Genomic DNA, 26,161 nt, shown 5'->3' on the forward strand with positions numbered 1-26,161 from the left:
CAATTCCCAGCAACCACATGGTGGCTCACAACCATCTGTAATGGGGTCTGGTGCCCTCTTCTGGCCTGCAGACATACACACAGACAGAATATTGTATGCATAATAAATAAATATTTTAAAAAAAGAAAAAGAAAAACAAACAAACAAAAAAATTAGGACACACTCCAAGTAAACTAACGAAGCACAGTGTGACCAAGACTCAGCCGTAGCTACCGGTTTTCACATTTGGACACTTTTGGTTCTTTTTAGTTCTGGGGATCACACTCAGGGACTAATGAATGCCAGGCGAGCACTCTGACTCTGAGCTAGATCCCCAGGTGGATACTTTTATATTACGAAGAAATAAACATTACAGAAATGGAAACATCTGTGCACCCTTAGCCTACCCTGACTGCCTTCTCCTCCCTCCCCTTTTCAAAAGTACCCAGTGTCTTAAATTGGCTTTTACCATGCTGGTGCATGTTGTGTGTGTGTGTGTGTGTGTGTGTGTGTTTCTGATTAGGGAGGGAATAAGCTCAGGCCGCATGTCAGAGGGCAATGGATCAAAGTCCTAAGCTAGAAGTGACTGGAAACATTAACTCAGCATTTGCAATTGCTCTGGGCTGGAGGCGGGAAAACTCTGAGGGGTGACGGTGAGAATGAACTTCTGTTCACTCTCCGTGCACAGCAAACAGAAGCTGCAGCCCTTATACCTGGGTCTTCAAAATGATTATCCCATCCTCCCTTCTCCTCATTCACCCAGAGAGGAAGAACAGCTATCTCTTATCATTTTATAGATGAGAGCAGACAACAAACCCGGCTACCGGCAACACTGAGAGCAGAATGTGTTTTCCTTGCTTTCATTCTTGACCCCCGGCAGTTTCCACTAAACCATACTGCTTCTAAAAATATGTGTCCAATCTAGGACATGTAATCCAGTTTCAAGTTTAAAAAAAAAATTAAAAATAAAGATGGAAAAGATCAAAGGGCTAATAGTTTTGCTTCAAATCCCACTTGAGTTGGTCTCCCTCTGCTTAAGTTAATTGAGTTTTTAATATTTATATTACAAAACCAGTAATGAAAATCACTACCTTCTCTCCCCAGGGGCTGCTGAGAGACTGAGGCAAGGTCATGTAGGTAAAAGCTCCTGGAAAAACCAGAGAGGAGCCATAAATCTTGTTGTTTTCTCTTCCCCAGATGCCGAGGGGGAGGGACAAGATAAAAAGATTTCAGTGTAAGGTTGGCCCTTTGACAGCTTCACCCAGTGAATTGAGCAATGGCTGCTTCAACCGAGATAGTGATTACTGCCGGGAAGAAAGCTTGAGCCCCCTCCAGTGGCCAAGACTGGGTATGGCATCATCTAGAAAAGAGGCCAGGATGGCCTGCCCCTGTTTATTTTCATCTTACTCTTTGGAGAGGCAGCATACATGTTTCCCATAATGACTGACTTCTTCATGGATGGGCCTCTTTCAGCTTACTTGTGATTTTCTCTCTTTTCATGGATTTCTGGTCGTTCCTGATTAATGAGGATTGTGCAAAACGTATGTATGGGACTAGGGATGTAGTTCAGGGCTAGAGGATATATTGACTGTACCCAAGGGCCTTCATTTGATCCAGCAGCACTTTGAAAACAATACTCCAAGACTAAACTGAGCACAGCATTCTACTTCTATAGAAGAGAGGTGGGTTCCAGTCAAGACGTCCGATGCCGGCCAGTAGTCAATGGCACTGTCATTTGCTATGCTCTGTCAGGCCTAAAGGCATTTCAGGCCTGGAAGGAATGGTGCGGCAGGACTCTCATTCTCTATACTCTATGCTAATGCCGTAGTGACTTAACAGGTCCCAATAGCAGGGCAGTGCACATGCGTGGAGCCTGACTGGCAACAAAAGGAAGCCAAAGGCCTTCTTTCCCCTGACATACGTTTTGTTGTGGATGTCAATGGCACAGAGGCAGCGAATCACCGATGAGAGCAGTGTCCAGATCCCAAAGGTCCGGGCTTGGAGGCCATTCACTGTGTAGTAAAGAACGAGAGTGGTGAGAAGGGGAGGGCCAAAGTGAGCTTTGCCCTAAGCTAGTCTACTTCCCTGGTGAGACAGATGGCAGCCCAGCCTGACCTCCCTGTGGGGGCTCCTGAGGAGCGGAATGGAAGGAATTGAGTGCTGCTCCATCCACTTCGGATGCCTACAGTTGGAAAGGAATGCTGCAGAGATGGTCTGAACACACAGATGCCAAGCAGGACAGACAGACTTTGTAGACTTCCAGAGACCAGACACCAGCACCAGCATAGATGTGTTCAAGGCATGGGCTTTCAGAGGTCTCAGATCTGCTCTGTTGCGATGATGCACAAACCAGGATGGCTTCTTGTGCACACAGAAGTGTAAAAATACTATCTCTCTCAGGGTTCTGGGGTCTCTGCTCTTGGTAGCTTGATCGCGATACTGCTGAACTAAATAGCTTGCCTTGAAGATTCAAGTCACATTTCCCTGTAACAGTGGCACTTTCTGTGTCACCCGAAGGAGTTTTATAAAAACCCCACACTCTGTACACTTCATGAGTTTTATCAGATTCTCTAGTCATGAGTACTTTCTAGAAACAGCCTGCTTGCGTAACTTATAGAGCCAGTGAACTGAAGTACCCTGTGGATTTCAAATGTTCAAACTGCAAAACAGTTAGTTCTTTTGCTGATCTCTCTTAAGACGTCCTGGGTTTGACTCCCAGCACTAGGGGTGGGGTGGGGTGGGAATCAATGAACAAAGTCGACAACCAAGAAGTTTATTAACTTTCACTTGGGCTTAAAAAATTCGTTTGCCTTTGGAAATGCAGATAACTTTGCTAAATTCACACCAAGGACCTTTTAGAGCGTAATGAGAAAATACTTCTAACGTCAGCCATTTGGCCATACATTCTTTAGAAACCAAGCTCATGGCTTTTCTAATGAAGACCGAAGAAATTCCTTTAGTGTGATATACTCAAAACTTGACAAGGATCAAGTGAAAGTTTACATGTCTGGACCACTAGAGCACTGTTCTGCCAACATACATGTGCACACGCTCTGTCTCTCTGTCTCTCTCTCTCTGGGCAAGAAGATGCCCTCTTCACTTCCAGATAATTTCTAATATTCTGTGATGTGCAACTATACAAGTTCCACGACCACCTGGGACAGCAACTGAGCAGCAAGAAAGAGTCCTTCCTGCTCACATTCCCAGGTCCTTGACGCCCATTATATCTGAACTTTGTTCAAAGTAAGCCTCAGCCTACTTAATTTCATTTCTACCTACGTGCTGCAGAGGAATGAGTAGGTCAGAGCCTGGATCTGGGTTAGCTATAAGTGTGACAGAGCTGCTGTCAATCAGAGCTGCAGCTCCCAGTACCCCCGTGCCAATGGCGCCAAGTGCCAGCTGCAGAGAAGAGATATGCAGTGGAGAGCTTCATGAGTCGGGAAAGGTCACTGTGAGCTGGAAGGTTTACTTTCAGAGAGCAATCTGGAGGGGTTTAGAGAATTCACTTGGACCAGAGCTAAGATTGGGAAAATCTTGGCTCGGTAACTGTCTACCTGTTACACAGATGATGGGCCATGTGTGCCGTGCCCTGATTTCTGATGAGGGCACTGAGAAACAGTAAAATGTCTATTTATGGCTTTCGAATAGCACCCCAGAGTCAATATGTCACTCTATTTCCTTGCTTGTCTTTATGCAGGAGAATCTGAACACATCCATTGTCCAGGGTAGTGTCAACCGAATGAAGAGGTGCCCAGAGATAACTGGGAAAAAAGGGTCAAGTTCTTCCCACACATTCTATTTCTCTAGTGGCTACCAAGACTGGATTAGACAACAGAACCAGTAGGATATTTCTAGAACTAGAGTCCCAGGCAGGTTTGAATGATTAGATTTGGAGATGGAAAGAAGTGTCTGTGTTTTCATAGACTAAGTAGCCTGGTTTGTTCAGATCTATAGCCCAATTGGGAAATTAACAGGTAGGCCAGTGCTACACAGAATACATTTCTTTACATTATTTTCTTTTTGTTATTCTAATTAATTAATTTTTTTTGGTGGGGGGAGCAGGAGGTCGAGACAGGGTTTCTCTGTGTAACAGCCCTGGCTGTCCTGGAACTCACTTTATAGACCAGACTGGCCTCGAATTTGCAGAGTTCTGCTTCTGCCTTCCCAATGCTGGGATTAAAGGTGCGTGCCACCATGCCCGACAATACATTTACTTTTTGATATAGGGTCTCACCAAATTGACCAGTCTGGCTTTGAACTCTCAATCTTCTTGCCCTATCCTCTTGGGCGCTAGGATTACAGGCATGTTCTTTTGACTTCTTACCAAGGTTTGGCTTGCCAGTGTAGAGCTTCTCATAGAGAAAGGTGTGGTCTCGGAAGCTCTGGAGCGTGTTCCCCATGGCTATGATGGACACCATAACCAGCCAGCTTCGTAACACGTTCAGGAAGCGGCTCATGATTCCCCTCACAGAGAGGGTGTGCTGCCTTGGAAAACAAAGAGGACAAAATGAAGGTACTTCCTCATCCACCACGGCTCTCTCACCTCCGGGGTTAGTCTGGGTCCCACTTGCAAGAGCTGGTCCGAGGGACGCTGGCGGAACACGTCACAGACTCCTCCTCGGTCCTCTGGAGCAACCTGTTTTCTTGCCACACCGCTTTCACTTGACATGATGCCTAGGAATACCTGCCCTACGCGGAGGAATGCTGAACTCTGTTCAGAGTGACCGAGACTAGAAAAGAATGCAATGGGTGGGAATCCTAGCAGGAAAGAAATGGCAAGAAGGGGAGCAGAAGAAATGGGGTAGACTAATATCTCTATAAAATGACAGAATGGGTTTCTGGGTGAAGCTTGTGCTGCTGCCACTGCTCAGTCACTGTAGTGAGGGTGAGTGAACAGTGATCTTGCAGCACGATGTTAAGTCATCCCCCAAAGCACAGTACTGCTGTGAGCCAGCATTCCATCCCCTTGCCTGGAATCAGTACTGTGTCTTCATCTCTTCAAGCCATTCCTTTACAATACAAGTGGCTCAAAGGTGGTTCTAAATCTACTCAGATACCTGGATACTGATGACATACTTCCAAACTTATAGAAGCTGTACTGTCCATTTGAGTGGAAGCTATGGTGTGGTTGACCAACTGGTATTCTTAGTTTTCCTCTGTTTGGTTCCCAGATACATAGTGTTACATAAACTAAAACTATCTAAAAAGATTTTTTTTTTTAAAACAAACTTCCTTGGCTTGGCGTTGGGCTGCAAGAAAAACTACACTAGTTATCAGTTAGGGGGAACTGGTGCCCTATACTTGCCTCACGTATCTAACATTGTATTTCACTCACTACCTATATCACCATAGGCAGGCACTACTAGTATTTCCATTTTACAAATGGAGCTCAGAACTAGTAGCTAAGTGATTTGCTTAGGTTACATAGCTAATACATGGCAGAGTGCCATGGCCTGTTGAAATGATTCTGTGTAAATACTACCTCCCGACGAATATTTTGATGAAGTTCCCATCTTAAAAAAAATATTTATTTACTTGTTTTGAGAAAGGTTTTTACTATGTAGCCCTGGCTGGTCTGGAACTCATTATATAGACCAGGCTGGCCTCGAACTCAGAGATTCATCCGCCTCTTTCTCCTGGGTGCTGGAACTAAAGACGTGTACCACTATGCACAGCCAAATTCCCATTGTTTTTGAGGAAGCTAAACACACCAGAAACACTGTTGTCTTCAGATGGTAGAAGAGCGAGTTTCTATAACCTTTTTTTAGATCATGCCTCGTTGAGTAGTGATTTCCATCAGTTTGATCTAAATGAATCCTACGGAGATAAATTTATCATGATCACCATAATTTTGGCCCTTCATTGGTCTGTTGTCAGGCTAACTTCTTTGTCCTGAAAGCTGTAAGAAACTATCAGGCTGCCTTTATCACTGTGGTAGTATGTTTCCATACGAATCCACACAACCCAGCACCAATAGTAAAGTGAAGTGACCAAAATCCAACTAAACAGGGCGTCAGGAGAAGAATGGTGAATCCAGGGGAAACAGAGGCCCCAAACACAGACTTTCCCAGTCTATCGAGTCTCTGGCCCTCACAAACATTCACAGCCAAGGCCAAGATCCACTTCTCTTTATTTTGTCAACAGCAGACTCAATTTGACTTAGTTAAAAAAGCTGCACCTTCACACATACTCCCTTTCAATAGAACGCAGACTGTATGCCTTCCATTCTACAGATCTTAGAAATCTCAGTAGAGAGCTGATGAAGACACAACCAGTGTATTTCCGTATTGCTCTACCAGTTCTTCAAAACCATTTCCCTGGAGTTTTGAGGTGATGGGAGGGGCGGGGTTTACAGTATCAATTGTCAAATTTTGTCCAGACCCAGTTCAGCGCTGATGCACTGCTAATTAGCAATCAGGAAAGAGGGATTCCTATCCTAGCTTCACTACTCAGCTCTGGGGTCTCAGGCAAGTCACTGAGACTCCACAGCCCCAGTTTTCTCATCCGTAAATTGGGGATATAAACATTTATCTCAAGGGTTACTGGAGAATTACACGAGAAAACGAGAAAGCTCCCTGCACAGAGCTAGGTTCAAAGTGACTGCTCGTTCATTCACCCGTCCCCAGAATTTAGCAAACGCTCTCCATTTTCCTAGCACCCCCTTGGACATCGTTTCTAGATTCCTTCCCCTCCCAAAAGGTAGCTTTCCAGGCAACCCCCACTTTCCTAAATTCTTCAGATAGTCTCATTCGTTTGCAAAACGGATACCTACATCCCATTCCAAATTCTCCTACCTGACGACCCAGTACTGCAGCACGAGAACCAGCAGCATCCACAACCCAGCTCCCTCAGGACAGCGCCAGTCCCAAGTCCACTCGGGCCACTGTCCCCGCCCCCAACCTCAGTCCCAGCTCTAGGATTGGGTCGTTCCTGTCAGTCCTCACTCCGATTGGCTGGGCTCGTTCAGTTCGAGCAGGCGATAGGGAGTGAACCCCTTTGCTGCCAATCAGCGGTTGCGGACGCCTAAGCCTCTCCCCGCTGCGCCGCTCACGCGGTAAACCCTTCTGTCGAGCGCGGCGGAACTCTGGGTTTGGAGTAAGCCTTTTAGGGGTGGGGAAAACGCGAAAAGTAGAGGAGCCAAGAAATCCTTCTGGAGACGGCCTGGCTCTACGCCGGCGCCCGGGCGCGCCGTGATGACGCCATTCGTCCGCGCCCGCAGTCGAGCGTTGTTCGCGCCGCTGGCAGGCGCCTGCGCAGTGGCTCCGAGCGGGCGGTTGCTTGTTGGTTGTTGTAGTAACGGGGGAAGCAGCCTTCGGCGGCTGCGTTGATTCCGACTGGGGAAGGAGGAGGGAGGTGAAGCAGAGCGCGGTCCCCGCCTGCCAGCCCCGAGCTACGAGAAGATGAGACAGGTAAACGCCTGCTGGGCGCGCTCCGGGGAGGTACGCCCCAAGGCTGGGTGGGCGCCGCTGCGCTTCCCTCCGAGCCCCGGAGCAGCTGTTGGCTTCCGGGCGTGCTGGGCAGAAGCGCTGCTGCACAGTAGCCGCGTCCTTGCCCGCGTAGCACCTGCGGAGCTGCCTAGGGTTGGGGTGAGCTGGGGTGGAGCCGGCGGTAGATCCCCGGAGGGACAAGGACTTCCTTGGGCATAGTGTCTCTAATCGTCAGAGCACCCTGTCTGTCTTTCTCGTCAAGGAGCCAAGGGAAGGTGGGCATCCTTCTTGCTTGGAGGTTTTAGTTTAACTTAAAAGACGCTTAAGCATTTTGGGAAAGATCGAGACATCCCTTTAGGAATCATCCGAAAAGAATCATTGAGGTTGCCAGATGCTGCCGATTTCTGCTGAAGATGTGTAGCTATTGCCGCCTGCTGCAGTCGTTTCGTTTGCTTGGTCTTGTGTATGCATAGACAAGCAAAAGTTTGGAAAATTGCCCCAAATAGATTATCTCTGAGTAATGAGCGTTTTTCCTATGTGTTTCTATTTCTTCTAAAACAGCGAACATGAACTTTTCCTCCATAGAAAGTTTGAAGTTAAAAATGCAGAGTTGACAATGTCCTATTTTTAATATCTACTTTAGGTTTGAATTAAAATGTGTAATTTTTTTTTTTTTAGTAACAGAATAATTATTAAGAGTGTTTGGCTCCCTACTCCTCAGCTGTTTGTCACTCCTGGTGAGAGGAAACATTTTCTTTACACTTTTATTAAAAGTTAAGTTGAATTGGTTTTCCTAGAAACTAGCGCCATATTTGTTTGCTTGTGGCAGAGTCTGTATAAATAGTCACAAGTGTTGTGGACCTTGAATTTTTGTTTTGATCTTCATCAGATTCGTCTAGCAAAGACTTGTCTAAATTTAAGCAGCCAGCTCTCCATGTCAGAGTGCCCTAGAGCTGTCCATTTTGGTGCATGCTACATTTGCCATATATGAAAAGTGAGGAACTCAAATTTAGTAATAGCTTTTAGATACAGCAGAGACACTGTGTTTGAAAAAAATCTTAAGCTGGATGTGGTGGTACATGCCTTTAATCCCAGCACTAAGGGGTGGGGGTGGGGGACAAAGGCAGGTAGAGCTCAGAGTTTGAGGCCAACCTGTTCTCCAGATTGAGTTCCAGGAGAGCTAGGGCTACTCAGAGAAACCCTGGCTCAAAAAACCAAAAGAAAAGAAAAAATAATTTTGGTTTTTATGGCATTTGAGGGGCACAGTGGCAGAAGGTGAGCCTCTAGAGTTTGGATAATATTTAGGAATATATTCCTTTTCATTTGTTTTTAAAGATTGTGCCCAAAACCCTGAAGTGCCTACCTGCATTATATTTGAAATCCTCTGACTTTCTTGCAGGAGTCTGTGCTATCCAAATTGTCTGATCCAGTGAAACTGCAAGGAAGAAAGGTCTCTGAGGCCTCTGCCTGTTGACTGCATGACAAACCCTAAAGGAAATGCCAGTTGTGATGGCCCGGGACCTGGAGGAAACAGCATCATCCTCAGAGGATGAGGACCTGGTAAACCAAGAGTAAGTCATAGCAAGCCCTTGGGGTGGAAAGTTGCTTCTCTTGCTCATAGCCAGCATCCCTGTCTGGTGTTGTCCCCCTGTGACTGAAGTCAACATCCTGTTATTCACTTCCCCTTCGGCTCTCAGAAATGTAAAGGCTGGGCTCTATGTTTCCAGACTTGTGAGAGAATATCAGCTTTAGATGTTGTAAAGTTCAAGTAGGAGCTCGGGTGAGCTTGTGGTTTATTTATTTATTTATTTATTTGTTCTTTTGTTTTTGTTTTTTTCCTTTTTCTACTTTGTTTTTGAGGTAGGGTCTCATTCCTATTGTGCTCCCACTACATCTGGCATCTGGCTTTGAAACAATATATTTACATGTTTTCAAAGGCTTGCATGTGCCTGCTTGAGTTTATATGCACCATGGGCCCGCAGGTTCCTGAGGAGACCAGAGAGCATAGGATCCCCTGGAGCTGGGGTTACAGAAGTTGCAGCTGGGAAATAAACCTGGGTCCTCTGCAGGAGCAGGAAGCTCTCTTAACTGTAGAGCCATCTCTCTAGTCCCTGCATCTGGCTTTTTTTCTTTTCTTGTGGGTTTTGGGATTGAACTCAGGTCGCCAGCCTTACTGTTTAACCATCTCCCTGGCCCCATTGTGTGAACTTAAATTTTTTTTTTTTACATTTATTTATTTTAGTGTTCATGTGTGTTGGGTTGGGGCACACATGCTGCCATGCAGTGGAGGCCAGAGCACAGCTTGCCGGAGTCTGTTCTGTCCTTCCACCATGTGGGTTCTGGGACTCGAACTCAGGTCACATGTGGTGACCAGCATGGAGCCACCTTGCCAGCCTCGTGCCAGGTTCACTTTGACCATAGTATTTAATAATTTGAAAATTTGAGATTTTGAAAGTTTTAGAGATGGATGAAAAGTTATGATCCTGAGTTCTGACCTTGACTATACTAGTTTTTTCAAAATCCCTTACAACTATAGAGCCTCAGCAACTCCTACAAGGATGTGAGAGTTCTGCAGCCTGTGGCGCTGGCTCTCTGGAGTTTTAGGTTAAGAGTCAACTTCCTCTTTTTTTGTTTTTTTTTTTTTTCCCCAGACAGAGTTTCTCTGTGTAGTCCTGGCTGTCCTGGAACTTGCTTTGTAGACCAAGGTGGCCTTGAACTCACAGAGATCCATCTGCTTCTGTTTCCCAAGTGCTGGAATTAAAGGCAGGCACCACCACCACCTCCCTGCAAGAGTCAGTTTTCTTGATTGCTGAATCCTCATAATGAAAATGATTAACATTGCCAAGTGCAGCTCCGGGAGATGGTGGATTGGCTCATGTAATGTAGAGATTGAAAGATTTTAATTTGAAGATGTTGTTTCTACTTTGTTAAACTCATTCAAAGATCTTCAAGAGCCCTTACAGAGAAGAGATGGGTTGAGGTCTGAGCTTAGCCCTCCTGGATTTTGAAGGGTTTTACTTTTCGTGTTTTTGCATGATACAAAAGAGAAAAGCTGATTTATTGTTGAGATAACTTATTTAATTATTAAGCCGATTTAATGTTAAGATAGCTTACTAAAATATATTTTAAACTTTCATGTATTTACCGTATTTACATCATTTCTCCCTCTCCTACTCCCCCTCTCCAAATTCATGTCTTTTTCTTTATTATCCTTTTATAAATGTATATACACACAAATGTATGCATATATATTTGTAAACAAATAAACACCTAACCGTAATCTGGAGGTCAGGGTGTCCTGAAATTCACTAGGTAACCCATTGTGGCCTCAAATGCATAGCAATCCTCCTGCCTCATCTTGCTGAGTGCTTGGGATTATAGGTATGAATGAGTCACCACTCCTATTTTAAGATGTGTTTCTTATTCCTTTAGAATATGTACTCTATGACCTGAGTAACTGCCAGGCTAATTGGAAGGAATGTGATTAGGTTCAAATACTATGTATGAAATTACTTCGTAAAGTTGTGAAGCACCATATAAATGTAAGGCATTGGTTACTGCATTCACTGTAGACTTTATAAGATAGAAGTCAATAGAGTTCGAAAAATAATTGAAGCATTAATTAAGTTTTGAGGAAAGACTTATGACTGTCATTAGGTTCATAGCAAATTATAATGATTTGACAGTGTATTTGGGTCATTCCCTTTTAGATAATTAAGTGGGCAACTCTCTCTGTCTTCATGTGCCATTTTGCTCTCAGTGTACTGTCTTTTACTCATTTTACAAAATTTTAAACGCCAACCAAAATTGTTCTTCCACTCTGTTTTTTTAATCTCTCACTAGAAGCTTAGGTGGTGAGCATGGAAAATCCAATACAACTGTGACTGTTGGCTTATATTCATAATTGAGAAATGTTAAATATCTAGAGATTTTATGGAAAACACAGGCTGTTCTCTTCCCAACATTCATCTAAATCCATAGAATTTTTGCAGACTCCTATTATTTTTTGTGTTTACTCTGGTTTCATCAGCTAATGTCCCAGTTTATCAGATACTTGCTTTATACCCTGAGAAGCTGACTTAGGGTTTCTGATACTGTGATAAAACACCATGACCAAAGGCAGTATGGGGAGGAAGGGTTTATTTCAGCTTATATGTCCAGATCACAGGTCTACGGTGAAGGGAAGTCAGGGCAGGAACTGGAGGCAGGAAGCCACAGGCACCTACAGGCAGGAACTGAAGCAGAAGACTTAGAGGAGCACTGCTCACTGTCTTTGTCACTCAGATTTGTTCAGCCTGCTTTCTTATATGGCCCAGGACCACTTGCCCGGGGCGGTATTGCCTGCAGTGGGCTACCTCAGTCACTAATTCAGATGTCCTGCAGGCTTGCCTACAGTACATTCTGCCGGAGTCTTTGTCTCAGTTGTGGTTTCTTCCTCCCAGATATGTCTAGGTTTGTGTCAAGCTAACAAAAAACCAACTAGTACAAAAACTAAAAGTAGTTTTCTTTACATCTAGAGCAGTAGGCTTATATTTTAGAAGTTATAAAAGTTAGAAGGGCTCACACCATCTAAAGCCGTTGAGTTGTTGTATGCTTATAGACATCTGTTAAGTCTGATCAGATCCTTGGGTTTTATTAAAGCATTACAGTCCTGGACTCAGGCTTAGGAGCACCACATAGCCTGTCATTGTTGGCTTCACATTCCAGAGTTGAGATTCCCTTTGTCCAGGTGTGTTGTGGTGATGACTGAAGCTAACTGTGACACTGTCCTTATTTTACATAGCATTATTTCAGATATCAAATACACAGAAGTTCTCCAGCTTTGATGTAGCCGTGGAAACTTCCATGTAAGAACTTGATGTAAGGCTTCTTTAGTCACTGAAAACAAGTTAGTAATCTTAATTTCTATTCTGCAAGGTGGCATTATGTCAGCTTAAAAGGCCAGTAGCAAGGGAAGGCATTTTAATGGGGCACTGTGTGAAGAAGGCACAGCAGCAAGATGCTGGCGCTGCTTTACACCTCTGTCTGCCTCCCAGGAGTGAGTGTGTTCTTAGGATTTCATAAAGTCAGCCACACAGTTGGTTTGTTTCAGGAAGGATCAGTCACATGTTTTTTTATGGGGCTGGAGAGATGGCTCTGCAGTTAAGGACTTTGGCTGCTCTTTCAGAAGCCCTGGTTCAATTCCCAGTGACCAGACAGTAGCTTACAACATTCTGAAACTCCAGTTCTAGGCAGTCTGACACCACCTTCTGGCTTCAGGCACATATGTGGTGTGTACACAAACATGCTGCAAACATTTATACACATAAGACGAAATAGATAAACCTCCATACCCAACAAAGCAAATTTCGTAATGTATACCAATTTCAGGTATAAAAAAAGATTTAAACTTCCAAGTTTTAGTTTCCTAATCAATTTGAATTTTTTTCCTTTAGTACCTGGTGTGAATGTCACTTTTTTTTTTTTTTTTAAGAAAAAGATGTTTATTTTTTGTTGAAATTGACCTCTGTCAGGGAACATGGCTTTTAACGACAGCTTAACATCTACCCAAAGTGCTTCTTAGGTTACTTTGCTAGTAATTCCCTTAATAGTTTATCTCTCTCTTTGTCTTTTCATTGACTATGAGTGGAAAGAGTCTCTGTCAGGGATTTGCCTTCCACAGCCAGGGTCTGGGCTCTCCGCAGCTGTGGATCTGTTCATTGTGGCCAAGTCTTGTCAGGCCTTCTTCACTGCGGTGTAATCTATTGTCTGTGATGTGAAGGCACCGTGGTACCAGCCTGTAGCTAGTGCCAGATTGTCAAAGTCTTCTGGCTACTTTCCAGACTCTGCCTATTTTCCTGTGTCTACTGACATAGAAGGGGTGTAGGGCAGAAAATGTATTTGGAGAGAAGAGAAATTCATATCTACATTTTACATGTGCTTAAGATCAAAAAGCGAACAAACCACATACACAAAATCTATTTTGTGCCGGGCAATGGTGGCACATGCCTTGGATCCCAGCACTCAGGAGGCAGAGGCAGGCAGATCTCTGTGAGTTTGAGGCCAGCCCAGTCTACAGAGAGAGTTCTAGAACAGGCAGGGCTGTTATACAGAGAAACCCTGTCTTGAAAAACAAAACAAAACTGATGTGGGAAGGTCATTTGTCTATCAGTTGCTTTCATTGGTTAATTAATAAATGGCTTGGCCTGATAGGTCAGAACATAGGTGGGTGGAGTAGACAGAACAGAATGCTGGGAAGAAGGGAAGTGAGGGCAGACGCAATGGAGCCAGCCGTCAGGTCAGACATGATGAATCTTTCCCAGTAAGCCACCACCTTGTAGTGCTACACAGATTATTAGAAATGGGTTAATCAAGATGTGAGAACTAGCCAATAAGAGGCTAGAACTAATGGGCCAAGCAGTGTTTAAATGAATACAATTTGTGTGTTGTTATTTCAGGTATAAAGCTAGCCGAGTGGGAGTCGGGCGGGACAAAAAGCAGGCCTGCTCACCTCATTACTACACAAAACATCCATCTTGTTTTTTTTTTTTTTTTTAATAGACTCTGTAAATGCCATTTCTCACAAATGGCACTGTATTGGTTAGATTTTTGTTCTTGTTTTTTTATCAACTTAATACAAGTTAAGGCCATCTAGGAAGAGGGACCTTCAATTGAGAAAATGCCTCCATAAGATTGGTCTGTAGGCAAGTCTGTGAAGGCATTTTTCTTGATTAATGATTGATGTAGAAGGGTCCACTCCAAGGTGGTCCTGGGTTGAATAAGAAAACAGACTGAGCAAGCCAGGAGAAGTAAGCCAGTAAGCAGCACTCCTCCATGGCTAGACTTCAGTTCCTGCCTCCAGGTTCCTGCCTTGCTTGGTTTTCTGCCTTGGCTTCCATTCCTCAGTGATGGACTGTTATCAGAACATGTAAGTTGAAAGAAAACCTTTCTTCCTAAGCTATTTTTGATCTTTGTGTTTTATCACACAATCGGAAGCTAACTTAGAGCAACAACACTCTTGTCTGCTTCCGACATCAAGAACAGCAAGCATCCATGTTTCTTTTACTAGAAAAAAGAGGACAAACTAAATAAAGTATTTGCTTTCTTCACTTTGAAGCTTTGGCAGTTCAAGGCAAGGCCCAAGGCTGCCCAGTTTCTGAGATTTGTGTTCTGGCCAGGGTGTGGCTGTTGAAATTTTGGATCTGGAGGGAATAGCCTGGCCCTGCTGTCTGTGGTCTGGCTTGTGTGATCTTGTGAGTTTTCTCAGAGAGTGATACATAGGAGTAGATCTCAGTCCATTTAAGGAATGGATTGGCCAGCATTCTCAAAGAGTTAAAATGTGCACTATGCAAAACTTTACCTAAATGTGATTTCTTAGCAAGGCCCTGGAAGAAGGCTGACATTGAATTCTCTACTTACACCTGACAGTTGTACGGCCTCAGGCAAGTAACTGAGACAGTTGTGCTCATTGTGTGGGAAATGGTTAAGAGGCATAATGTGACGGTTCTGTTTAGTTGCAAGTATGGAGTGGGGACAGCCATAGCCACCTACTCCGGCTGTTCATATTTAGAGCTGTGAATTAATGCGGTGTCTTATTATGCCTGTAGGGATCACCCATGTATCATGTGGACTGGAGGCTGCAGGAGAATTCCAGTTTTGGTTTTCCATGCTGAAGCTATTTTGACAAAGGACAACAATATTAGAGTAATTGGAGGTAGGTGTAACTGCTCCCATAGAAGGAAGGTCTGGGTTTGATCCTGACCACTTTAGAAAAAGTTAGTTTGTCATACACACAGGGAGGCCTTGGCCATGAGAACATGCATTGGCTTGTTACTTGAAATACTATTCATAGTTTTTAAAATTGTTTCCTGAGTTTCTCAGAATTATGTGTATGTGTTTATTTTTCAAATTGTAATTATTTGCACATTCCAGAAGTACTATTTGACCATTTTGGAGTGTACAATTATTTAGCATTTATTCCTTCACATATATCACTGGCGCCTAGTTTGAGGACATTTTCATCTACAAAGTAAACACTATCTGCATTCAAGCAGCCCTTCTCTCTTCCTCATCACCACCAATGCCTTGCAACTACTAATCTCTCTGTTTCCATGGATTTTCCCATGGAAACATTTTGTATTTTCATATAAATCAGTGCTTTTCAACCTGCGGGTTGAGACCCCTTTGTCAAACCTCTTTCTCCAAAAATATTTATATTGCGATTTGTAACAGTAACAAAGTTACAGTTATGCAATAGCAACAAAAATAATTTTGTGGTTGGGGGTCGCCACAACATGGGGAACTGTTAAAGGAAGGATGGAAACCACTGATGGAACCACATACATGGCCCTTGTGTCAGCCTTCCAGTCTGTTCATGTTGTCCTTCATGTCCTACCTAGATAATATTCCACGGAATGCACTTACCACATCTTATTCATCCGTTCATCAGCTGCTAGACATTTCATTTCATAGATGGGAGTCCTCTGGAGACTGAAGTGGTATCTCCCTGTGTTTTTGATTTTCACTTCCTTAATGCCTAAACAACACTGGAAATATTTACATGTGTATTTTGCTATTTGTATTTCTTTGAAGAACTATCTGTTCAAGCCTTTGCCCCTATTTTACAAATTGAGGTTTGTAGTTACTGGGTCGTGAGAGTGTTCGATCTTTATCAAATGTATGGTTTTCATTTCCCCTATTCTATAGGATATTTTTGCAGGCTTTGCTTTCTGTGAGTTGTTTTTTCCTCAGTAGCCCGTTTTTTAGTGTTGATAGCACATGGCTTACCTATATTTTGTTTTTTATGCCTTTAATAATTGTGTTTGAGAAGCCACTGCCTAACATGAATTGTTCTATGTGACTTAGGGTTAAGGTTTTATATTTAGAGCTGAATAGTCTTTGATCCATCTTGAGTTTGTTTTTTTAGTGTTAGGTAGAGTCTGCCATCATTCTTATGTGTTGACATATAGTTGTCCCAGCACAAATAGTTCAAGAGAATATTCTGAGTTTCCTATTGAATGGCACTATTGTCAAAAATCTCTGTACTCTTTTTTTTTGGGGGGGGGGACAGGGTTTCTCTGTAGCTTTGGAGCTTGTCCTGGAACTCCCTTTGTAGACCAGGCTGGCCTCAAACTAACAGAGATCCACCTGCCTCTGCCTCCAGCACTTAATTATTCTTTAAAAATTTATTTATTTTTATTTTATGAGTATTTTTCCTGCATATGTGTTTGTACTTCATGTATATGCAGTGCCCCTAGAACTCAGACGAGAGATGGAGCCTCTAGAACTGTAGCACACGCCTTTAATCCCAGCTCTTGAGAGGCAGAGGCAGGTGGATCTCTGTGAGTTCGAGGCCAGCCTGGTGTACAAAGTGAGTTCAGGACAGTCATAGCGGTTACACAGAGAAATCCTGTCTCGAGAAACTAAAAAACTAAAAAAAATAAATAAAAATAAATAAATAAGTAAGTAAGTAAATAAGTATGGTTGTGAGCCACTGAGTGCATGCTGGGAACTGGATCTGGGTGCTTTGCAGCTCAGCAGATGCTCTTAGTTACTGAGCTCTCTCCCATCCCGCCTCTGCCTTCAAGTGCTGGAATTGCACGCACAGCCACACCCAGTGTATTTTAAGTTTTGAAATGGGGAATTCGTCAGGATTATTTTGGTTGTTCAAGTTTCTTTGCAAGTCTACCTAATTTTAGGATTAACTTTGCTGTCTCTGAAATACTGGCCTTTGAGGTGTGGACAGATTCAGCTCTGAGTCCCAGGGTTAAGCTGTAGCTGTTTTCAAAGCTTAGGAGGATGTGGATCAGCACTGTCAGGTGAAATGACAGAGCCCGTACTTGTGTTTTTGGTCATTAGTTCATGTCTCTCTCAGCTTGGGCATGAAGTAGTGCATCGTAGACAGATCACTTCAAGTCTCTCTGCCAGTTTCACTGTTAGTTAAATGGGGTCATTCTCTGTCTTGCAGGCATCATAGGAGCAAATGAGATTGTTTAATGTCTGGTATATAACAGGCAATCAAAACTTAGACTGCTTATTCCTCTTGTTGAATAGGGGCTGCTCTATTTTTAAATGACCTCATAATAAGTGATTTCAGAGAGAACTATAGACTTACTTACTTACTTCCCAAGGGCCCTTGTGCTCTAATCCCCTCAGCAAGTTGCTAGCCTTCCTTTTAAAGGGACAGGATTTATTCATTTTCCTCTAAAGCCTTAATGACTGAACACTGCTGAGAAAATCCCTTAAATATGATTTGATCAAAATACAAATGTGGTTAAAACCAGCAGAAGTAACGAAGTAACAATCCCCTCAAAATATGCTGCTCTTGATCTGCTTGTGCTAAAACAAACAACAAAATCTCTGTATTCCCATTCGTTAAAGGTTCCAGGGGCTCCATCTCTCTTCTGACTTCTAGGGGCACTGCACATACATGGAGTGCATACACCTATGCAGGAAAAACACTCATACATGTAAAATAATAGTTCAGTCTGTCGGTGTTTTCTGGAATCCAAGCCTTTTAAATTGCCATTTCCATAGATAAAGGTCCTGGTGGTTCTTGTCTGTAGCTACCATTATGGAGACTAAGGCAGGAGGATTTTCATTTGAACGGCAGTCTGGGCTTCTTAGCAAGACCCAACTGGAAAAACAGAAAACGTTAAAAACGATTACATTTGTAATCGTTTTTGTTCTTTATTTCTCTATGTTCTTTGAGGTTTAACTTTTTTTACTTTTATGTAAATGACAGTTTTAATGACTTTTGCTAATGTATGCTTTTTTTTTTAAATGAAGCACAATTGATCTGCGATTTTTTTCATCTCTAAAATAGTAGGTCATGCAGTCTGCTCAGGTCTTAAGTAGTTAAAACCCTCTGAGAAGTTATCCGGGGGCATTAGCTATGTTCTTCTGACCCCATAGTGGTACACGCTGACTTCGCAGTTCTGTATATCTGTTGTAAGTTTTAATTTGATTTTATATTCTTTTTATATTTTATTTGTGAAATACTCTAGGAATACGGCTTTTTCTTCCATAGAACCCCTCCCTGATTGTATGTACTTTCACATGTAAATAGGATTGGTTTTTAGTAGTAACACAGGCATTTCCAGCTTAAAGTAAATATCTCATAGAATGAGTATCGTTTTATAACCTTCCCATCATGTCCATGTAGTGAATTTGAATTTTTGTAGACCAGCACTTGAAGTGTGATGCAAGCTACATGTGTAATTTTAAATTGGAAAAGTGATGCTAGCTTTAATAATGAATTTTATTTAACCCAATTTATCCCAGTATAATAATTTTTCACATTTATTCAATATAAAAACTCACAAAATTTTATATTGAATGTGCTTTTTACACTTACAGCAGTGTCTCAACTTGATACAGAATTCTTTCTGGAAGTATTTGATATGTGTACACATTGTATTTGAAAAAGTAAATTCATGGAGTTGTTCCACAGGTGTTTTCTAGCTTTGTTTGTTGAGACAGTCTTACTCTGTAGTACAGGCTGGCCTGGAGCTCTCCAGCCTGTCTTCTTTGGTTTTTGTTGAGTCCACGGGGGTCTTGCAGAGATGGGGGACAAACCACCAAAGACTATTACACCAGAAACAAACTTTATTCCAGGAAAAAATATAAAAAAATTAAAAAAAAAATCTCCTTGTGGCACAAAAAGCATATCAGCTAGCTAAGACTACAGCCGGAGATGGACTTGTGAGGCTGTGGCAATGAACGGTTTCCAAACTCCCCCTTTTTTATAGCAAGAAGCAATAAGCATTAGGCATGAACAAAAGAATTTTTACAATCTTAAGGTAAAACTCAGATACAAATTGCTTTTATTTTATTTTTTTCAATTTCTAGTAACAGGGTTTTCTGTTAAACTAGTGTTTGTATTTAGCCCTTTGTCTCTTTCTGGCTTTTTCTGATGGTGTTTACCAAAGCTCTGCACTTCCCCTGATACTGCCAGTTTCACGTAGCATGAAGGGTATGGGAAAATGCACAACCAAAAAGTCAGGTCCATCCTATCTTTTAAAAGCTAACTCAGCTCACTCGCATCAGTTGCTGGTCATGAGTGGCTCAGGGGTTATCTGAAAGCTGACCTCAATTTGCAGAGGCCACTTCAGCCTTGCAGACAGAGAGAGCTCTGGGTTGTGAAGCTGAGTAACCCACTGTTAATAGTTAATCCTCAAGCTGTCGAGAAAGCTGCTGACAGCCTGCTGTCATTTTCCCAGGCTTACAACTTTATATTTCTTTATTTCTACATTCTTATTTTTGGAATCTACATTTCTATTTTCTTACTCTTGGACTCTTGAGTTTTATATTTTGGTGCCGGGGATGGAGCCCAGATCATGTTCTTCCCCAGGGAGCTACCCTGGCCTGCGTTCTAGTTAATCAGACACCATTTTATTTATTTAATTTACTTAGTTTGTTTGTCTGTGTTTGATCAGAATTTCATAGAGCCCATGCTGACTTTGAACTTCTGTTCCCTTACTTCCGCTTTCTCATTGCTGGGACTTCAGACTTGTGCCACCACACCGGTTTATTACATAGTCCATCTCAGGAACTTAATCCTATCAACTGAAGTAAAAAAAAATTGTGGTCCTTTGTCATCCTGTCACATTTGAAATGCTGGTTAGTCAGATGTGGTTGGTAAATACTGTTCTGGATGACTGGCGTGTAGAACTGATTTTCCGATAGTAGGTGACAGCCCCTCTGGGAAGCCACTGCAGAGTGTTTCTGGTGTCTTAACAAAGTGTTTATTTATATATATCTGTGTTTAGAGAGGGGATGTGAGTGTGCACATGCATGGCCAGAGGACCCCTTTGAGGAGTTGATTCTCTCCCACTGTGTGGGTTCCTGTGACTGAATTCAGATGGCCAGGCTCTCTTGCTGGCTCTATTCATGTATTTTGAAAATCAAATGTATCGTTTATATCTTCCTTCTGGGTTCTCATTCTGTAGCCTGGGCCGGTCTTAAATTCTAGATTCTCCTGCCTCAGTCTCCCAAGTGCTGGGATTTTAGGTGTATAACACCTTCACACCCCATGCTATTTTTAAATTTTTTTCTTCTAATTTTATACTTGAGTTTTGTCTGTATGTGAGTGTACTGTGTGTGTAAAGTGTGGGTGTAGGCCAGAATCAGACCCCCCCCCCGGATCCAGCTGTTTTTGGCTGCCCTTTGAGTGTTGGGAACCAACCTTGCTGCCTCTGCAGGAGTAGCCAGTATTCTTAACACCAAGCCACCTCTCCAGCTCCGCCTCATGCTGTTTTTCTAAGTCCCTTAGGGATGTCATTATTGTCTTGGGTACCTCTGTGCTAATAGCTGGTTCCTTGTTTTTGTCTGCTCTGTTGCAGCCAACCTTGAACTAGTATTCTATGTTACTTCTTGGGGTACATGCGAACATTTAGGGGGGAAGAAGTTTCAGTCTGTGGTAGAACTGATGTGAAGGTTCTTCAGGGGGTGAGAAGCAGGATATTTGGCAGTTTGCTGGTATCCAAAGGATCAAGTCCTGCCTCCTGTTTCCACGTGGATGACTATAGAGGCACAGGGGTTCTTTCTTGGGCAGTGGGCAGGTTCAGTTTGCAGTCGCAGTTCTAGCTTAAGTTTATCTTGGGAAAGGAGAGGGAGGAGAATGAGCACTGCCATCCCTTTCCTTAAGCTCTCAATGGAGTGAGTGACGCCCACCCCCATTGGAGATGGGAGTTTGCTTTACTCAGCCTGCAGATTTAAATGCTAGACCCTAGTCCATATTGTGACTCTTTTTTTCCTCCTTAAATTGTCTCTGAATTTGAACCAGCCTTCACATAGCTGGAGTTCTAGGTACTGTATTTGAACCAGCCTCCATGTAGCTGGAGTTCTAGGTACTGTCTTTGGGGAGCAAATAATTTGCCTCAAGTCCACTGATGGAGACCAGTTTTGTACCAAGGTGAACTGTATTGATTTAGATGATGAGATTTGAAAATTTTGAGGTGCTAAATTTAGATTAGATTTTAGACTTTGGGTTGTGTTGACAGGGATGTTGGGACGGGTTGAGTTTATTTTGCATGTGAGAGAAGTATGAATCTTAGGGAACAAAGGGTGAGTTCTGGTAGGGTCCCTTATATGCCTTTGTCTTAATCTCTGGAACCTGTGAATATAAACCTATTTGGATAGTAAAGGGGAATTAAAGTTGCTAATTGGTTGACCTTCAAGTAAGAAGATTAGCCTGGATTAGCCCAGAGTGTCCAGTGCAACCAGAGGGTTCCTTAACACGGAAGGAGGAGCCAGTAGGACCAGAGTGGTACAAGGTGAAAAAAGACTAGATCTGCCACCATTGCCTTTGAAAGTGAGAAAGGGAGCAATAAACCACAAAGCACTGGGTGGAGGTGCCATTGGAAACTGAAAAGTAAAGGACCCATATCCCACCGGGAGCCCACAGAAGGGAGCACAGCCTGATTGTCACAGCCTTGCCTTAGACTGGTGGGCCTGTGTTACTGCGGAGGGGGGGGAGGTTGGGGGCTGCACATTTGTATTTAAGCTACAGGCATGTTTGTTACTGCAGCAGAAGCAAACTAGCATCCCACCTTGCTGTCGTGGGGAGGGATTTGCGGTTGTTTTGTAATTGCATTACCATCTAGCTATTTGTTGCTTTGTCACTTTTATGTTAGATTGTCTCAGACTTGTCCCTTGAGAGCCCACTTAAGCTAATTGTGACACGTTTCTAATCAGTTTTGACCATTTCTGTCTTGGGTCAGAAAGGATGGTTCAAGCCTCCCGGCTTCCAGTCTCAGCATTCTGCATGGCTCTTGACGTTCTGTTCTGCACAGAAACAAATGCATAGGATTCTGCCTGTTTTTCTTACGGTGATTTTATAAAGACAACGAAATGGTGGGGGGCTGCTGGGAAAAGCCTGTGGGCTTTAGGAGAAAGTCTGGCTTGTCCACACTCATCTTTATGAGTCAACTTTGCATTGAGTGCATACCAAAGGTTATAGCAGGCCACTTAATGTGTCTGTGGGCACAGCAGGGGTTTACGAAGCTTTTCATATAAATTCTTCAAAAACGTAGTTGCCTTTGATGATGGAGCTGAACATTGTGCTACCTATTTGCAGATATCTGCACTGTTCTCATTCAGAGTTGTTTAGGATATGGCCCTTTAAAAGCACTGATCCGGAGCCAGGTGTTCAGGTTTGTGTCTGTAACCTCAGCACTTGAGGGACTGAGGCAGGAGCATCAATTCACTCTAGTCTGGGCTGATGTAAACTTTGTCTGGAAAAAACAATAGCAAAAAGAGTTCCTGTAGAATTCTTAGCTAACATTCTCAGTTTGTAGGAGCATATAGAAAGATTTAGTGCTGTACCTCAGAGTAAATGCTCACGTGATTACAGGTTTTCCTCTTAGTTGGTCAAGGCACAGGTTCTGTCTCCAGGGGCCAGGAGGAAATGCATACAAGGGCAGGAGGCTCATGCCAAGCTGCACTGGTAGTATGGGCCTGTCTTAAAGGGGGCGGTTGGAGGTCCCTGCTCGTCTCTGCCTATTGAAGAGACCCCTGGTCTAAGATGTTCTGGCAGTCAGCATTTGAGGACATAGAGGGCTGTCTGGAGCAGTGCTCGTAGCCTTTTAAGTACAGCGGACCTCTTTCTCAGTCTCAAAAAGTCCAAGGGCTTTCCCCAGAGTAATGATTTTAAGGTGGAAAAATAGACGAATGATTAGAAAGGAAATGAATTATGTTGAAATACAATAATTAAAATATTAAAAAGACAAATAGCTGGATGTGGTGGTACATGCCTCTCATCCTTGACTGTAGGAGTGTGTGTTTGAGGCTACTATAGGCTACATAGTAAGTATTAGGTCAGCTGAGGCTACGAATATAGCCTTGTGTCAAGAAACTAAAAAATAAAAATGTAACCCAACCCCCAGATTCAAGTCATATGTAATTTTTATTAGTCATTTGTTAACTACCACAACTTATAAGTACTCTGAATATTAACAACTGTTAAGTGAACTTAATGCCTAGCATCTGTCACTTGGTGACAGAGCCACAACAGCAGAGTCACACTGCCCGCCCTTGATGCCTACACTCCTCATTGAAAGTGTTGTTGTTGTTGTTCTTTTGGATGTTTGAGTTAGGGTTTCTTTGTGTCGCCCTGGCTATCTTTAAAGTCATCTTTGTAGGCCAGGCTGGTCTTGAACTCACAGAGATCCGCCTGCCTCTGCCTCCCAAGTGCTGGTATTAAAGGCATGTGCTACCACTGCCTGAAAGCATTGTTAAATTTCACCTGGAAACTAGTGAAAACAAAGATGATGTAGGTTTTGTTCCCCTTTCTGTATTGAGTGAATCCCACTATCTCTTAGCTTAAAAATTCTTGGTCTTTGGCTGCAAGATGGTGCAGAGTATGGAGTGCTTGTCCTGCAAGCCTGAGGACCTGAACAGTCCCAGGAGCCCAGTGAAAGGACGTGAGAGGGAACCAACTTCACAGAGTTGTCCTGTGTCCTCCACACACATCCTAGTATGGGATCCTTTCCCATCACAATATAGTACTAAAAATATATTCAAGGAAACCTTGGCTCTAATCCTCAGCTGTTTGTAGTTACTTTAAGGACAGCAGTCTAACACCATTGAGTACATCAATCAAGTTTCCATTTTGCTGTTTATTTTTGTCTTTACAATTAAACTTTCTGCCTACTGAACTTGATTCTGTGTTTTTGTTTAGAACGTTATCATTTGTCTTATAAGATTGTGAGAACGGACAGTCGCCTGGTGCGAAGCATTCTGACAGCCCATGGATTTCACGAAGTAAGCTCATTTTTACAACCTCACCTCACCTAATCGCCTCAAAAGCCAAAATCCTAGCTACCTAACTGACTTTATCCATCCGCAGAGGCAGCGCTAGGAAGCGCACGGGACCAGTGATTAGAGACTCTGCAGAACTTGATACTGCCAGCAGTTTCTCCTTGTGGTACATGGGAAGCATTTCCACAGGATTCCCCCTCCCCTTTTCTTGTAATGATCTTAGATTTGGGCAGAGTTGCCCATCAGACATTGTCTGATATCTAGTTGGGGTTCTTAGATTTGGGCACAGTTGCCCATCAGATATTGTCTGATATCTAGTTGGGGTTCTTAGGTTCGGGCAGAGTTAGTTGCCCATCAGACGTCATCTGATACCTAGTTGGGGTTCTTTGGTAGCACAGAACAGAAGCAGACTCTGTCACTGAAACCAAGACAGAGTTGCAGTGTGCTATGGAGAGGGTGGCTCATAGGCGCCGAGGCTTTTATAGAAGGGAGAGGCCACAGCAGCCTCGAGCACTGACGGGCAGGACTCTCGAGTTTTATCTCAACACACTGCTTTGGAAGTTACGGGCTCCATTCATTGTCTTTGTTCTTTTTCTGGTGATAGAATTATTGGACCAACTTAGGTTATAGATCTTATGGAGTGGAGAAGAGGGCAGATGGGCAGATGGCAGGTGCTTTATTATCCTGGAGCAAGTCATTCCCCTAAGAACTCTGCAAAAACAAGATGTTGTCATTGAAAGGGATAGGCACAGTTGTCATTGAAAGGATGCTACAAAGTCCACCACTACTGATATTCAGAGACCACTGATGAAAGTCTGGTCACTAGCTGCTTATTATAAGTTGGTACCAATAGGGGGCACTTGGGGACCGCATACTATTGATGCCGGCTTGTTGCTTTTCTATCTAAATCATTTGCCATTGTCCTAGTGTGTTATATGGGCAGAGTACACAATTAATAATGAATGGACAAATGCATTCTAATGAATGATTAAAGGAAATCTAAGGCTTAACGCTTTTTCTTACATTTACTGTTCTAATTTTTAATTGCGTGTCTATGTGTGGGTATGTGCATGAGAGTGTAGGTGCCCATAGAGGTTAGAACCATTAGCATCTCCTGTACTAGGGCTTATAGGTGGTTAAGAGCCACCCAGTATAGTTGCTAGTAATTGAACCTAGGTCCTTTGCAAAAAACAGTACCTACTCTTAACCGCTGAGTCATCCAGGTCTGGCTTTAGTTAGGATCTACAAGGACATAAGGGATGCCTGGGAACAGAAGGAGTCTGGAGCTCGGTTCTGAGGCATACTTTGATATGGAAGTGTATTAGATGTCACTGACTTGCCCAGAAGGCTTACTTTATTTTATTGTCTGTGTATGCGACCTCCCAGCTCCCCCTTTCTTTAACCCTCCTCATCTTGTTTGCTGTGATAATAGGCTTGTATATAGTAACGGGGTCATGCCGAGTCCTCTGTAGATGAGAAACCACTGACTTTCTCTGTCATTGCTCTTCTGGAGATAGGCTGCTGCTTATTTTTGTTCATTTGTTTTCCATGTGTCTTTTGTGACTAGGTTCACCCGAGCAGCACTGACTATAACCTGATGTGGACAGGATCCCACCTGAAGCCCTTCTTACTTCGAACCCTCTCTGAAGCACAGAAAGTTAATCACTTCCCCAGGTAAAGCTCCTCGCGGTATTTAAAGGTTGCTGTCATTGGAACGCGTAGCCAGAGGAGAGATGCAGTGTTCTTGGGGAACTTGGGAAGTATCATAGCACATGCTGGAGGCTGAGGTGTTCCTATCCCTGGGAGGTGGAGACTCTTCAAGGGCTATGGAGATGTGAAAGGTTTTAAAGAGACAATTTCCATTTCTCTGTCCTAAAATTGAGGTGGTTCACAGTATGTGTCTCCAGTGGGTGAGGTCCCCTTTCTCGCCTCTTCTCCCATGGTCACATTGGCTTTTCTGCTAAAGAGCAACTCAACTCCTGTCTTAATATGGAGTTTTTTTTTTGTTTTTTGTT

General features: G+C 43.2%; 2 protein-coding genes across 9 annotated transcripts in view; one reads left to right on the forward strand and one right to left on the reverse strand.

The window, feature by feature from the left end:
• Erg28 (ergosterol biosynthesis 28 homolog) overlaps positions 1-6,945 on the reverse strand; it is an 8,379-nt gene extending 1,434 nt beyond the window's left edge. The window contains exons 1-3 of the mRNA XM_005343376.3: positions 6,774-6,945; positions 4,304-4,464; positions 1,901-1,991 (exon numbers count right to left, since the gene is read on the reverse strand). Of these exons, the coding sequence (XP_005343433.1) occupies positions 1,901-1,991; positions 4,304-4,464; positions 6,774-6,811 (290 nt within the window). The 5' untranslated portion in view covers positions 6,812-6,945. The remainder of the gene's footprint in view (positions 1-1,900; positions 1,992-4,303; positions 4,465-6,773) is intronic.
• A 282-nt stretch (positions 6,946-7,227) lies between these two features.
• The window catches only part of Ttll5 (tubulin tyrosine ligase like 5), a 256,735-nt gene continuing 237,801 nt past the window's right edge, over positions 7,228-26,161 (forward strand). For 6 of the 8 annotated variants that reach the window (XM_005343377.3, XM_026780184.1, XM_026780181.1 and 3 more), the window contains exons 1-5: positions 7,228-7,388; positions 8,806-8,977; positions 14,993-15,099; positions 24,067-24,149; positions 25,714-25,820. In XM_005343377.3, the coding sequence (XP_005343434.1) occupies positions 8,904-8,977; positions 14,993-15,099; positions 24,067-24,149; positions 25,714-25,820 (371 nt within the window). In that variant the 5' untranslated portion in view covers positions 7,228-7,388; positions 8,806-8,903. Of the gene's footprint in view, positions 7,389-8,805; positions 8,978-14,992; positions 15,100-24,066; positions 24,150-25,713; positions 25,821-26,161 lie in introns of those variants that run through there. The other 2 variants (XM_026780195.1, XM_026780197.1) reach the window with 2 other exon arrangements.

This window comes from Microtus ochrogaster, chromosome 1, assembly GCF_000317375.1.
Source record: "Microtus ochrogaster isolate Prairie Vole_2 chromosome 1, MicOch1.0, whole genome shotgun sequence".
Classification (NCBI taxonomy): domain Eukaryota; kingdom Metazoa; phylum Chordata; class Mammalia; order Rodentia; family Cricetidae; genus Microtus; species Microtus ochrogaster.